This window comes from Coregonus clupeaformis, chromosome 20 (assembly GCF_020615455.1).
Source record: "Coregonus clupeaformis isolate EN_2021a chromosome 20, ASM2061545v1, whole genome shotgun sequence".
In the NCBI taxonomy this organism is placed as follows: domain Eukaryota; kingdom Metazoa; phylum Chordata; class Actinopteri; order Salmoniformes; family Salmonidae; genus Coregonus; species Coregonus clupeaformis.
Window position 1 is genome coordinate 20,594,786 of NC_059211.1, and position 13,193 is coordinate 20,607,978.

The 13,193-nt window shown below is 42.8% G+C and overlaps 1 protein-coding gene across 3 annotated transcripts in view; it reads right to left on the reverse strand.

Moving 5' to 3' along the window:
- The window catches only part of nek7 (NIMA-related kinase 7), a 131,860-nt gene that overhangs the window by 46,998 nt on the left and 71,669 nt on the right, over positions 1–13,193 (reverse strand). For 2 of the 3 annotated variants that reach the window (XM_041840534.2, XM_045205379.1), the window contains 2 exons: positions 11,408–11,548; positions 8,854–8,916 (listed from right to left, as the gene is read on the reverse strand). In XM_041840534.2, coding sequence (XP_041696468.1) covers positions 8,854–8,916; positions 11,408–11,548 — 204 coding nt within the window. The remainder of the gene's footprint in view (positions 1–8,853; positions 8,917–11,407; positions 11,549–13,193) is intronic. The other variant, XM_041840535.2, reaches the window with a different exon arrangement.

Sequence of the window (13,193 nt, forward strand, 5' to 3'; positions counted from 1 at the left end):
AATCTCTCTGTAGGTGATGGCTTTGTTATGGAAGGTTTGGGAATCGCTTCCTTTTAAGTGGTTATAGAATTTAACGGGTATTTTCTGGATTTTGATAATTAGCGGGTATCGGCCTAATTCTGCTCTGCTCTGCATGCATTATTTGGTGTTTATCGTTGTACACGGAGGATATTTTTGCAGAATTCTGCATGCAGAGTCTCAATTTGGTGTTTGTCCCATTTTGTGAATTCTTGGTTGGTGAGTGGACCCCAGACCTCACAACCATAAAGGGCAATGGGTTCTATAACTGATTCAAGTATTTTTAGCCAGATCCTAATTGGTATGTCAAATTTTATGTTCCCTTTGATGACATAGAAGGCCCTTCATGCCTTGTCTCTCAGATCGTTCACAGCTTTGTGGAAGTTACCTGTGGCGCTGATGTTTAGGCCGAGGTATGTATCGTTTTTTGTGTGCTCTAGGGCAACGGTGTCTTGATGGAATTTGTATTTGTGGTCCTGGCAATTGGACCTTTTTTGGAACACCATTATTTTTGTCTTACTGAGATCTACTGTCAGGGCCCAGGTCTGACAGAATCTGTGCAGAAGATCTAGGTGCTGCTGTAGGCCCTCCTTGGTTGGGGACAGAAGCATCAGATCATCAGCAAACAATAGACATTTGACTTCATTTCTAGTAGGGTGAGGCCGGGTGCTGCAGACTGTTCTTGTGCCCTCGCCAATTCGTTGATATATGTGTTGAAGAGGGTGGGGCTTGAACTGCATCCCTGTTTCACCCCACGGCCCTGTGGAAAGAAGTGTGTGTGTTTTTTGCCAATTTTAACCGCACACTTGTTGTTTGTGTACATGGATTTTATAATGTTGTATGTTTTTCCCCCAACCCCACTTTCCATCAATTTGTAAAGCAGACCCTCATGCAAAATTGAGTCAAAAGCCTTTTTGAAATCAACAAAGCATGAGAAGACTTTGCCTTTGTTTTGGTTTGTTTGTTTGTAAATTAGGGTGTGCAGGGTGAATACGTGGTCTGTCGTACAGTAATTTGGTAAAAAGCCAATTTGACATTTGCTCAGTACATTGTTTTTACTGAGGAAATGAACTAGTCTGCTGTTAATGATAATGCAGAGGATTTTCCCAAGGTTGCTGTTGACGCATATCCCACGGTAGTTATTGGGGGCAAATTTGTCTCCACTTTTGTGGATTGGGGTGATCAGTCCTTGGTTCCAAATATTGGGGAAGATGCCAGAGCTAAGGATGATGTTAAAGAGTTTAATTGGAATTTTGTGGTCTGTATATTTTATCATTTCATTGAGGATACCATCAACACCACAGGCCTTTTTGGGTTGGAGGGTTTGTATTTTGTCCTGTAGTTCATTCAATGTAATTGGAGAATCCAATGGGTTCTGGTAGTCTTTAATAGTTGATTCTAAGATGTGCATTTGATCATGTATATTTTTGTTGCTGTTTGTTCTTTGTTATAGGGCCAAAAAGATTGGAGAAGTGGTTTACCCATACATCTCAGTTTTGGATAGATAGCTCTTCGTGTTGTTGTTTGTTTAGTGTTTTCCAATTTTCCCAGAAGTGGTTAGAGTCTATGGATTCTTCAATTACATTGAGCTGATTTCTGACATGCTGTTCCTTCTTTTTCCGTAGTGTATTTCTGTATTGTTTTAGTGATTCACCATAGTGAAGGCGTAGGCTCAGGTTTTCTGGGTCTCTATGTTTTTGGTTGGATAGGTTTCTCAATTTCTTTCTTAGGTTTTTGCATTCTTCATCAAACCATTTGTCATTGTTGTTACTTTTCTTCGGTTTTCTGTTAAATATTTTTAGATTTGATAGGGAAGCTGAGAGGTCAAATATACTGTTTAGGTTTTCTACTGCCAAGTTTACACCTTCACTATTACAGTTGAACGTTTTGTCCAGGAAGTTGTCTAAAAGGGATTGAATTTGTTGTTGCCTAATTGTTTTTTGGTAGGTTTCGACACTACTTTCCTTCCATCTAGCATTTCTTCATATTATTCAGTTCCTTTGGCTTTGATGCCTCATGATTGAGTATTGCTCTGTTCAAGTGGACTGTGATTTTTCTGTGGTCTGACAGGGGTGTCAGTGGGCTGACTGTGAACGCTCTGAGAGACTCTGGGTTGAGGTCAGTGACAAAGTAGTCTACAGTACTACTGCCAAGAGATGAGCTATAGGTGTACCTACCATAGGTGTCTCCTCGATGCCTACCATTGACTATGTACATACCCAGTGTGCGACAGAGCTGCAGGAGTTGTGACCCGTTTTTGTTGGTTATGTTGTTGTAGTTGTGCCTAGGGGGGCATATGGGGAGGGAATGCTGTCACCTCCAGGTAGGTGTTTGTCCCCCTGTGTGCTGAGGGTGTCAGGTTCTTGTCCAGTTCTGGCATTTAGGTCGCCACAGACTAGTACATGTCCCTGGGTCTGGAAATGATTGATTTTTTCCTCCAGGATGGAGAAGCTGTCTTCATTAAAGTATGGGGTTCTAGTGGGGGGATATAGCTAGCACACTAATGCTCTTGTGGCTGAATGTAAGTAAGCCCCCTTTGCTGCTATAACAGCCTCCACTCTTCTGGGAAGGCTTTCTACCAGATGTTGGAACATTGCTGCAGGGACTTACTTCCATTCAGCCAAAGAGCATTAGTGAGGTCGGGTACTGATGTTGGGCGATTAGGCCTGGCTCGCAGTCAGCGTTCCAATTCATCCCAAAGGTGTTCGATGGGGTTGAGGTCAGGGCTCTGTGCAGGACAGTCAAGTTCTTCCACACCGATCTCGACAAACTATTTCTGTATGGACCTCGCTTTGTGCACGGGGGCATTGTCATGCTGAAACAAGAAAGGGCCTTCCCCAAACTGTTGCCACAAAGTTGGAAGTACAGAATCGTTTAGAAAGTAATTGCATGCTGTAGCGTTAAGATTTCCCTTCACTGGAACTAAGGGGCCTAGCCCGAACCATGAAAAACAGCCCCAGACCATTATTCCTCCACCAACAAACTTTACAGTTGGCACTATGCATTCGGGCAGGTAGCGTTCTCCTGGCATCCGCCAAACCCAGATTTGTCCGTCGGACTGCCAGATGGTGAAGCGTGATTCATCACTCCAGAGAACGCGTTTCCACTGCTCCAGAGTCCAATGGCGGCGAGCTTTACACCACTCCAGCCGATGCTTGGCATTACGCACAGTGATCTTAGGCTTGTGTGCGGCTTCTCGGCCATGGAAACCCATTTCATGAAGCTCCCGACGAACAGTTCTTGTGCTGACGTTGCTTCCAGAGGCAGTTTGAAACTCTGTAGTGAGTGTTACAACTGAGGACAGACCCTTTTTACTCGCTACGCCCTTCAACACTCGGCGGTACAGTTCTGTGAGCTTGTGTGGCCTACCATTTCCTGGCTGAGCCGTTGTTGCTCCTAGACGTTTCCACTTCACAATAACAGCACTTATAGTTGACCAGGCAATTCTAGCAGGGCAGAAATGTGAAGAACTGACTTGTTGGAAAGGTGGCATCCTATGACAGTGACACATTGAAAGTCACTGAGCTCTTCAGTAAGGCCATTCTACTGCCAATGTTTGTCTATGGAGAGTGCATGGCTGTGTGCTCAATTTTATACACCTGTCAGCAACGGTTGTGGCTGAAATGGCCGAATCCACTAATTTGAAGGGGTGTCCACATACTTTAGTATACATAGTGCATCACTCCTCAACTCTCCACCTGATAGCTGATATGTGGTGAGCGTGTGACACATTGGTGGTGGATGAGGTGAGTTTCACCCTACAATGTAAAGCACTTTGGTAGAAAAGCGCTATATAAATCCAATCAATTATTACATATTGTGCATCGGCCTCCTGACCCCTAGAATGGAGGAGAGGGAGGGAGGGAGGGACGGAGGGAGGAGAGGGAGGGAGGGAGGAATGGAGGGAGGGGAAGGGAGGGAGGGAGGAATGGAGGGAGGAGAGGGAGGGAGGGACGGAGGGAGGAGAGGGAGGGAGGGAGGGACGGAGGGAGGAGAGGGAGAGAGGGAGGAATGGAGGGAGGGGAAGGGAGGGGGCATGTGGCTAAGCATGACATAGCACCAGTATCCTCTCTGATTGGCTAATCCAGCCCTCACCTAGGTGTGTATGGGAGATAGTAACAAGTTACAAACAGTTAGCACACACACACACACACACACACACACACACACACACACACACACACACACACACACCTCTGATCACACAGACAGAGGGAGTGATTCAACCTGTCATTAATTTGTTCGTTAGCAGAGAGCAGTGACAGACCACCACATGTTTAAGGCAGTGTGAGAGCAGAGACAGACCACCACATGTTTAAGGCAGTGTGAGAGCAGAGACAGACCACCACATGTTTAAGGCAGTGTGAGAGCAGAGACAGACCACCACATGTTTAAGGCAGTGTGAGAGCAGAGACAGACCACCGCATGTTTAAGGCAGTGTGAGAGCAGAGACAGACCACCACATGTTTAAGGCAGTGTGAGAACAGAGACCGACCACCACATGTTTAAGGCAGTGTGAGAACAGAGACAGACCACCGCATGTTTAAGGCAGTGTGAGAGCAGAGACAGACCACCACATGTTTAAGGCAGTGTGAGAGCAGAGACAGACCACCACATGTTTAAGGCAGTGTGAGAGCAGAGACAGACCACCACATGTTTAAGGCAGTGTGAGAGCAGAGACAGACCACCACATGTTTAAGGCAGTGTGAGAGCAGAGACAGACCACCGCATGTTTAAGGCAGTGTGAGAGCAGAGACAGACCACCGCATGTTTAAGGCAGTGTGAGAGCAGAGACAGACCACCGCATGTTTAAGGCAGTGTGAGAGCAGAGACAGACCACCACATGTTTAAGGCAGTGTGAGAACAGAGACCGACCACCACATGTTTAAGGCAGTGTGAGAGCAGAGACAGACCACCACATGTTTAAGGCAGTGTGAGAGCAGAGACAGACCACCACATGTTTAAGGCAGTGTGAGAGCAGAGACAGACCACCACATGTTTAAGGCAGTGTGAGAGCAGAGACAGACCACCACATGTTTAAGGCAGTGTGAGAGCAGAGACAGACCACCACATGTTTAAGGCAGTGTGAGAGCAGAGACAGACCACTGCATGTTTCCTTGGTGATCAAGGAAAACGGTTAATTTAAAAAAGAAAGAGAAAAGAAAGCAAGACAAAAAGACGAGGGGGTTTCCATGGCGATGTTGCCCCCCTTCTAAACATTATTGGAGAGATAAAAACAAATGGAAAAATTAGTCAATGTAAGGAATCAGACACACAAAGTGTGAATACTTTCTGAAGCCACTGTACACGAGAGAGAAAGAGGGAGACACACACCTTCAGAGAAAGACGCACAGAGAGTGGGGTCAGTTGAGGCTTTCTACATTCTGCATCACTACATCAAGGGAAATATCTACATATATTTCAGGATGTTGTGTATCCCAGGAAATTATCAGAATTCATGTAAACATACGTTTAGCAAATGTACAGTAGTTAGGGACAGGGTAAGTTGAATCACCTTGGGGTAAGTAGGCGACGGTGTCCTGTGACAGTGGGTGATAGTGTTGCTAGGCTAAAGTTTAATTCATGGGATGGGGGTGTGGTATATTGTATATCTTACAGCGACTTCAGAATGTATTCACAGTGCTTGACTTTTTCCACATTTTATTGTGTTACAGCATGAATTTAAAATGTGCAACGCATTTAACTTTTTGTCCTGAATACAAAGTGTTATGTTTGGGACAAATCCAATACAACACATTAATGAGTACCACTCTCCATATTTTCAAACATAGTGGTGGCTGCATCAGGTTATGGGTATGCTTGTAATCATTAAGGACTGGGGCTAAGCACAGGCAAAATCCTAGAGGAAAACCTGGTTCAGTCTGCTTTCCACCAGACACTGGCAGACAAATTCACCTTTCAGCAGGACAATAACTTAAAACCCAAGGTCAAATCTACACTGGAGTTGCTTACCAAGAAGACAGTGAATGTTCCTGAGTGGCCGGGTTACAGTTTTGACATAAATCTACTTGAAAATCTGAAATGTGTTGTTTAGCAATGATTAACAATCAATTTGACAGAGCTTGAAGAATTTTGAAAAGAATAATGGGCAAATGTTGCACAATCCAGGTGTGGAAAGCTCTTAGAGACTCACCCAGAAAGACTCAGCTGTAATTGCTGCCAAAGGTGCTTCTACAAAGTATTGACTCAGGGGTGTGAATACTTAAGTAAATGAAATATTGCAATACATTTGCAAAACATTTTAAAAACATGTCTTCATTTTGTCATTATGGGGTATTATAAAACGGGTGGGTCTAATCCTGAATACTGATTGGTTAAAACCACATTCCAGCCGGTGTCTATTTCACAAGTTACCACCGGCTAAAGCTATGACGTTAAAATGCCTATTTACTCTGTTCCATCTGACTGCACAATCCACTGTCTCATCAGCCCAGCCAGGCAATTTATAAACTTGATCTCCACTATAAAAAGCATCTAGACATTATCTCACATTTCTTTTAGACTAACATTTAGTTTTCAACAGCGGCGATTTGTACAAACCTTGCTGTCTGTCTCTCTGACATTTGCAACACTGTTTCAATATTCAAATTCGATCTCCAGCTGTCCCATAGTAATGAACGAGTTGGGACGAGACAGACAGGCAGGACGCGTTTCTCAGCCAGTCGAAATCATGAATCAGCTGGCATCATTTGTATGGATATATACAAAGAAATGTCAATTGAAAAAAGGTCAAACAAAACTTAGAGCAGCTAGTTTGCAATCTTTCCAGCTTCAGTTTGAAGTGATTGTGTTAGCTGTGTTGTTGGCTAGCTCCTCTGAACAATAGTGTCCTGACGAGCGAGCACATTTTCTATGCCAGGCGAAATTGGGCCTCATTAGCTCATTGTTATGGATGGATCCAAATAAATGTCACTAGAGAACAGCTTAAATGCAAATGCAGCTACTGTTGTTATTCTGTCTGCACTGTTTGACGTGACAGTAAGTTAGCCGTAGTTGGCTAGCTAGCAGGCAAGGGATAAGAACGATGCCAGCCAGTATCTGCAGATTCAGATTACAGTATGTCATGCATGGTGGTTAGCTATGACAATCCATTTGTACTGTATGGGATTATGGTTTATTGTTTAGCTAGCTACATGTCTAAACAAAAGACTCCACTTCTCCAGATGATCACATGACCCATCAAGTTAGCCAGGTGTGTCTGGGGGAGAAACGGCCATCTATTTTATTTCATGAACATGTGTACATGTCTAGACAATAGTGACCCTTCCACTTAGCTGGCTGGAGGGTGGTTATAGCATTTATTTCACATGACCCATCAATTTAGACAAGTGTGTCTGGGTAAGCATCATGTAATAATTATAACATATTTTCAAAATATTTTTATCTGGACCCTTTCTATTTTTGATATTGCTACTATGCAAATATGCAAAGTAACCATTTCACTGTAACGTTTTCACCTTCTGTATATTGTGCATGTGACAAATAAAGTTTGATTTTATTTGATATAGTGTGTGTTTACCAGAGAAGGTAATGTGAAGAACAACATGACCTGCACCAAAGTCAGATTAGGATATAGGCCAAGGACTAGATAAAGTGTATTTTTACCTGGAGTTTTTCCTTATTGTAGGCTACTACTTTCAGTCTTGAAATATTTGGTTGTTTACTACATTACTCACTCTGTTTAGCACATGGCCTCATGTGAATCCTTAAAGAGATGGGTGGGGCTAAAGCTTAAGAGGGTGAACGATGCTGAATGGGTGTAGACAAAGAAGAGCTCTCCAGTAGGTACCAAAACAATCAAGGGCCATTTTCTCAAAGGTGAGGTTGCAAGTTTATCAACTTTCAAAGCAGAATTACTTTCCCATTACTTTACTTTCCCATTGTTCCTCAACTGAAGTGATATACCATTTTCTAACTCAGAGTCTCTACTTTTATCCAATGTAAAAAACACAAATTCAAATGTTGCAACATAAGACCAAATCAAGGTTTTGTGGTCCTCTGTAGCTCAGCTGGTAGAGCACGGCGCTTGTAACGCTAAGGTAGTGGTTTCGATCCCAGGGACCACCCATACGCAAAAAAATAAAAATTATTATGCACGCATGACTGTAAGTCGCTTTGGATAAAAGCGTCTGCTAAATGGCATATTATTATTATTATTATTATTTATTATTTAAGGTGGTCGGTCACAAATACTATGCATATTAGCACCTTTCTGATTCAGAGGGGTTAGGTTAAATGCGGAAGACACATTTCATTTGAATGCATTCAGTTGTACAACTGACTAGATATCCCCTTTCCATTCCCTTTATTATGCATTAAACTGACAAAATATAATCATCATTTGTATGGGGTATGGTGACCATTGGCTCAACTTACCCCAATGCAAACATTTTGACTATGTTAGCCCACGCAGCTACAAGGACGCACATTAATGCTAGGTTTAGGACCTCATATTAAAGCTTATAGAGACCCCAACTGATTTATAGAACAATCTTTAAATTATCTATGTTCGTTTAGATACAAGCATCATGAAACCTCTAAAACAATTCATTAATTTGACTTGGTGAAAATCAGTTTTTTGGACTTAACTTGCTTACCACTTTTTCTATATGGTTTCTTCCTTCACAGACTCACACGAAATGATGACCTCTTCCTAAATATTTGTTCACATGATCCATTTTGTGTATGGATTCTTAGAAACAAGGGATGGCTCAACTTACCCCACTCTCCGCTACATACACAAGCATCCAGACCTCTGGTACAGATAAATTGTTTTCCTATGTGTGAATGGGCTCCGTCTCTCTGGTTCTTTACCTTTAGGAGATCTATTTCTTTGATGCAATCTTGCCGAGCTTTGGCATCCATCAAGTCGAATATCTATCAAGAGATCAAAAGGAAAGAGAGGACAGAGGGTGTTACAGCATGTTCAAGGAAAGAAAATTAAAGAGAGAGAGAGAGAGAGAGAGAGAGAGAGAGAGAGAGAGAGAGAGAGAGAGAGAGAGAGAGAGAGAGAGAGAGAGAGAGAGAGAGAGAGAGAGAGAGAGAGAGAGAGAGAGAGAGAGAGAGAGAGAGAGGGAAAGAGAGAGAGGAGAGAGGCTAACATGGGGTTGGCTTGAACCTCACTCTTCTCTCTTCTTTCCATCTCTCTCTTTGACACCTGCCTCCAGTCTTCCCCCTCTCTTCCTGGTGTGTGGTGTATTGTGTGTGTGTGTGTGTGTGTGGGAGAGCCAGTCGGCTGCTGAGCTAGAGACACCTGCCTCAACACCTGCTGTGAACTACCCCTGATACTGGTACTACTACAGTCCTCTCCTCTCTCTCTCTCACACACACACACACACACACACACACACACACACACACACACACACACACACACACACACACACACACAGACACACAGACACACACACACACACACACACACACACACACACACACACACACACACACACACACACACACACACACACAGACACACACACACACACACACACAGACACACACACACACACACACACACACAGACAGACAGACACACACACAGACACACACACAGACACACACACACACAGACACACAGACACACACACACACACACAGACACACACAGACACACACACACAGACACACACAGACACACACACAGACACACACACACACACACACAGACACACACACACACACACACACACAGACACACACAGACACACAGCTACACCCTTGAAACGAGAGATAAGTGAGTAAAAACAGTTAAAAGAAAATAAACCTTGGATCTAAATAAACCTCTTTCTCCCTCTCCGTGTATTATGAGACATAATATCCTCATACATCCTTCAAATATAACAACGTGTGACTTCATCAGTGGTTGGTGTGAGAACGGCATGTGATAGTGTGGAATGGGAAGGCTAGATGCACAGATAATCACAAACTAGGTCATCAGTAAACTCAACTCAATGACCCGCCGATCTGGAGAATCACAAACAAGGTTGTCAGTAAACTCAACTCAATGACCCTCCGATCTTGTGGTGTTCCTGAGACGGGGCGGCAAAGTGTGGTGGGTTGACTCACTGGCTAAAGAAAGAGCTCTGTCTGTCTGCCAGAGAACACAGACACAGACACTGTGTTTAACAGTCGACTTCAGTTGACATGACGGTGGAAATGATGTCACTAGAGTGTGGCAGGCACCCCCATGTTAGTTTCTGAGACAACTTTCTGCAGTCTATAGCGAGAGAGGGAAACTGTAATGAAGACTGTCACACACAACACTGACAGTTTCCTCCAGCACTCTGTTCAACACATACAGTTTAATAAAGCATTCCAATAATGCAGTAAACCCAAATACATGTAAGTTTGGTGTGCGTTTGGTGTGCTTTTCTAAGTCGGTTCGGTTTCGGTTCAAAAAACAAAATCACGGTTTTCGATTTTGATTATTTCTTTTTAAACATTAAATGAATTATGAAATAATTACATTAAAATCATTTTTGAGCTTTTAAATTGAAATTCCAAAGTCAAAAATAGTGAACATTCAATTGCCAAAACATTGATAATATCCTATTGTCTCTGTCAGGTCCACATTGGGTAGACATCAATAGAAAAATAGGAAATTACTATGGAATAATACAATATTTCAGTTGTGTATATTGCTTAGTTTTTATTTGATGACTTTATTATTTTTTCAGTCATCATCTCATCTCTGCTCAGGCAGTAGCAGTCAGCCAGCCAGATAACGTTATCTCTGTGCTCCCCATAATGTACTGTCTTTAGTCGTCTTATTTAGCTAGCCTGCCTAAGTATGCTGCAGAGCTGTCTGACAAAATCATTTGACTAGTTCTTCAAAGAAGATAAGGCATACTTTCACAAACTGTCTCTATTCCTTTCTCTCATCATTGTGTTGTGTACATTCCTCTCTCGTGCGGTCTATGTGGTCTGTGTGTATCTAACCTAACGTAGCAGACGTAAAAGCGTATCCATCGCTGCCTGAGCCTGAAAAAAACGGTGCAATGGATTACGGTCATTGTAGTTATTTACCACATTTCCGCGCTGAACTAGGTTGAATATTTGCTTACTGAAAACTACAACTCCCTTCAGTCCAGCGTCCCACATAGTTTTTGAGTTGATTTCTCTTTAGAGAAACAGCATGTTGGGCAAAGAAACAAAACAAACTAAAGGGAATTCAAGTAATTGAACTGAGGTCGGTCAATTAATTGTTTAATAACCAAAAAAGAATAACTAAAATGTTGGTTAATCTCTCAGCACTAGTGTTTGGTGTGTGTGTGTGTGTGTGTGTGTATATATGTGTGTGTGTATATACATATATGTGTGTGTGTGTGTGTGTGTATGTGTGTGTGTGCATGCATGTGTGTCTCACCTGAACCTTCTTGAGGGCCATGGAGGTATTGTCCATCAGGTACCTGGCCCGGTACACCTCACTGAACTGGCCCCGCCCAATCTTCTTCTCAATCAGGAAGTTAGCCAGAGAGTTGTGTCCCATGTCCGGCTGGAGCGGCTTCTGAAAGCCAACACAGAGAACACAGTCACGAGTGCCAATATTATGTTTTCCCTTGCAGTAATCTCAGAAACCCAGAACAGAAATCGTGCATAATTGCATCAGAAACTGGATTAGTTTCTGGGGAGAGATGTATGAGATAAGATACTAACCAGACTCTCCACCCCCCTAAACAGAAACTCTTAGGCAAAGCTAAATGTTCCTTCCCCTTCCAAAATTAGAAAGATACAAAACAAAACCATGATTTATCCAAATGATCAGTGACTAAAAAATCTGTGTACAGGAAAAATAATTAAAGTAATGTAATTAAAGTACACGCTTTAATTACAATGCACGGTAGTGAATGAGCGAAAACAGAGGTGAAGATAGCGGAAACTGAGGTTTTGTTTGACACTGCCAGTGAGTCAAATCAAATCTAATCTAATTTTATTTGTCACATGCGCCGAATACAACAGGTAGACCTTACAGTGAAATGCTAATTTACAGTGGGGAAAAAAAGTATTTAGTCAGCCACCAATTGTGCAAGTTCTCCCACTTAAAAAGATGAGAGAGGCCTGTAATTTTCATCATAGGTACACGTCAACTATGACAGACAAAATGGGGGAAAAAATCCAGAAAATCACATTGTAGGATTTTTTATGAATTTATTTGCAAATTATGGTGGAAAATAAGTATTTGGTCAATAACAAACGTTTCTCAATACTTTGTTATACAGTGATCCCTCGCCACTTCGCGGTTCACTTATCGCGGATTCGCTATTTCGCGGATTTTCATAATGCATTTTTTTTTTTTGGTGCATTGTGCTCTGCATTCTGATTCGCTAAAAACTCACTCCCGCTTCTTGTATCAAAACATGCTACGAATTGTGCTATCATTTTGTCGTCTCGTGCAGTTATGTGTACGTACATAAAACAGCTTGGCAAATTTACATTAAGTTGGCCAAATTATCTTGTAATTTCGAACATCTCCTAATGAAATGGGACCCTTTGATGAGCCGTTCGTTACAGTTCTCCAACGTAATCGATGGTGGCATGTCGGTGTACAAGGATCTTTTTGCAAAGAAGAAAAAAGAGCGACAACAGCTGCCTATCACTATGTTCTTCTCCCGAACAAACACACCTGCACCGCGGGCTTCAGAAGAAGAGAACACTGCAGAGCGCAGTCAGGATGCAGCGGCCCAGTCTGAAGAGCAGTGAAACGGCCTACACGTGAGTCACTGTATTTGTATACATGTAATAGTTGCTAATTGTAAAAAAAAAAAAGTTTTCTATTTCGCGGATTTCACTTATCGCGGGTCATTTTCGGAACGTAACCCCCGCGATAAACGAGGGATTACTGTATACCCTTTGTTGGCAATGACACAGGTCAAACGTTTTCTGTAAGTCTTCACAAGGTTTTCACACACTGTTGCTGGTATTTTGGCCCATTCCTCCATGCAGATCTCCTCTAGAGCAGTGATGTTTTGGGGCTGTCGCTGGGCAACACGGACTTTCAACTCCCTCCAAAGATTTTCTATGGGGTTGAGATCTGGAGACTGGCTAGGCCACTCCAGGACCTTGAAATGCTTCTTACGAAGCCACTCCTTCGTTGCCCGGGCGGTGTGTTTGGGATCATTGTCATGCTGAAAGACCCAGCCACGTTTCATCTT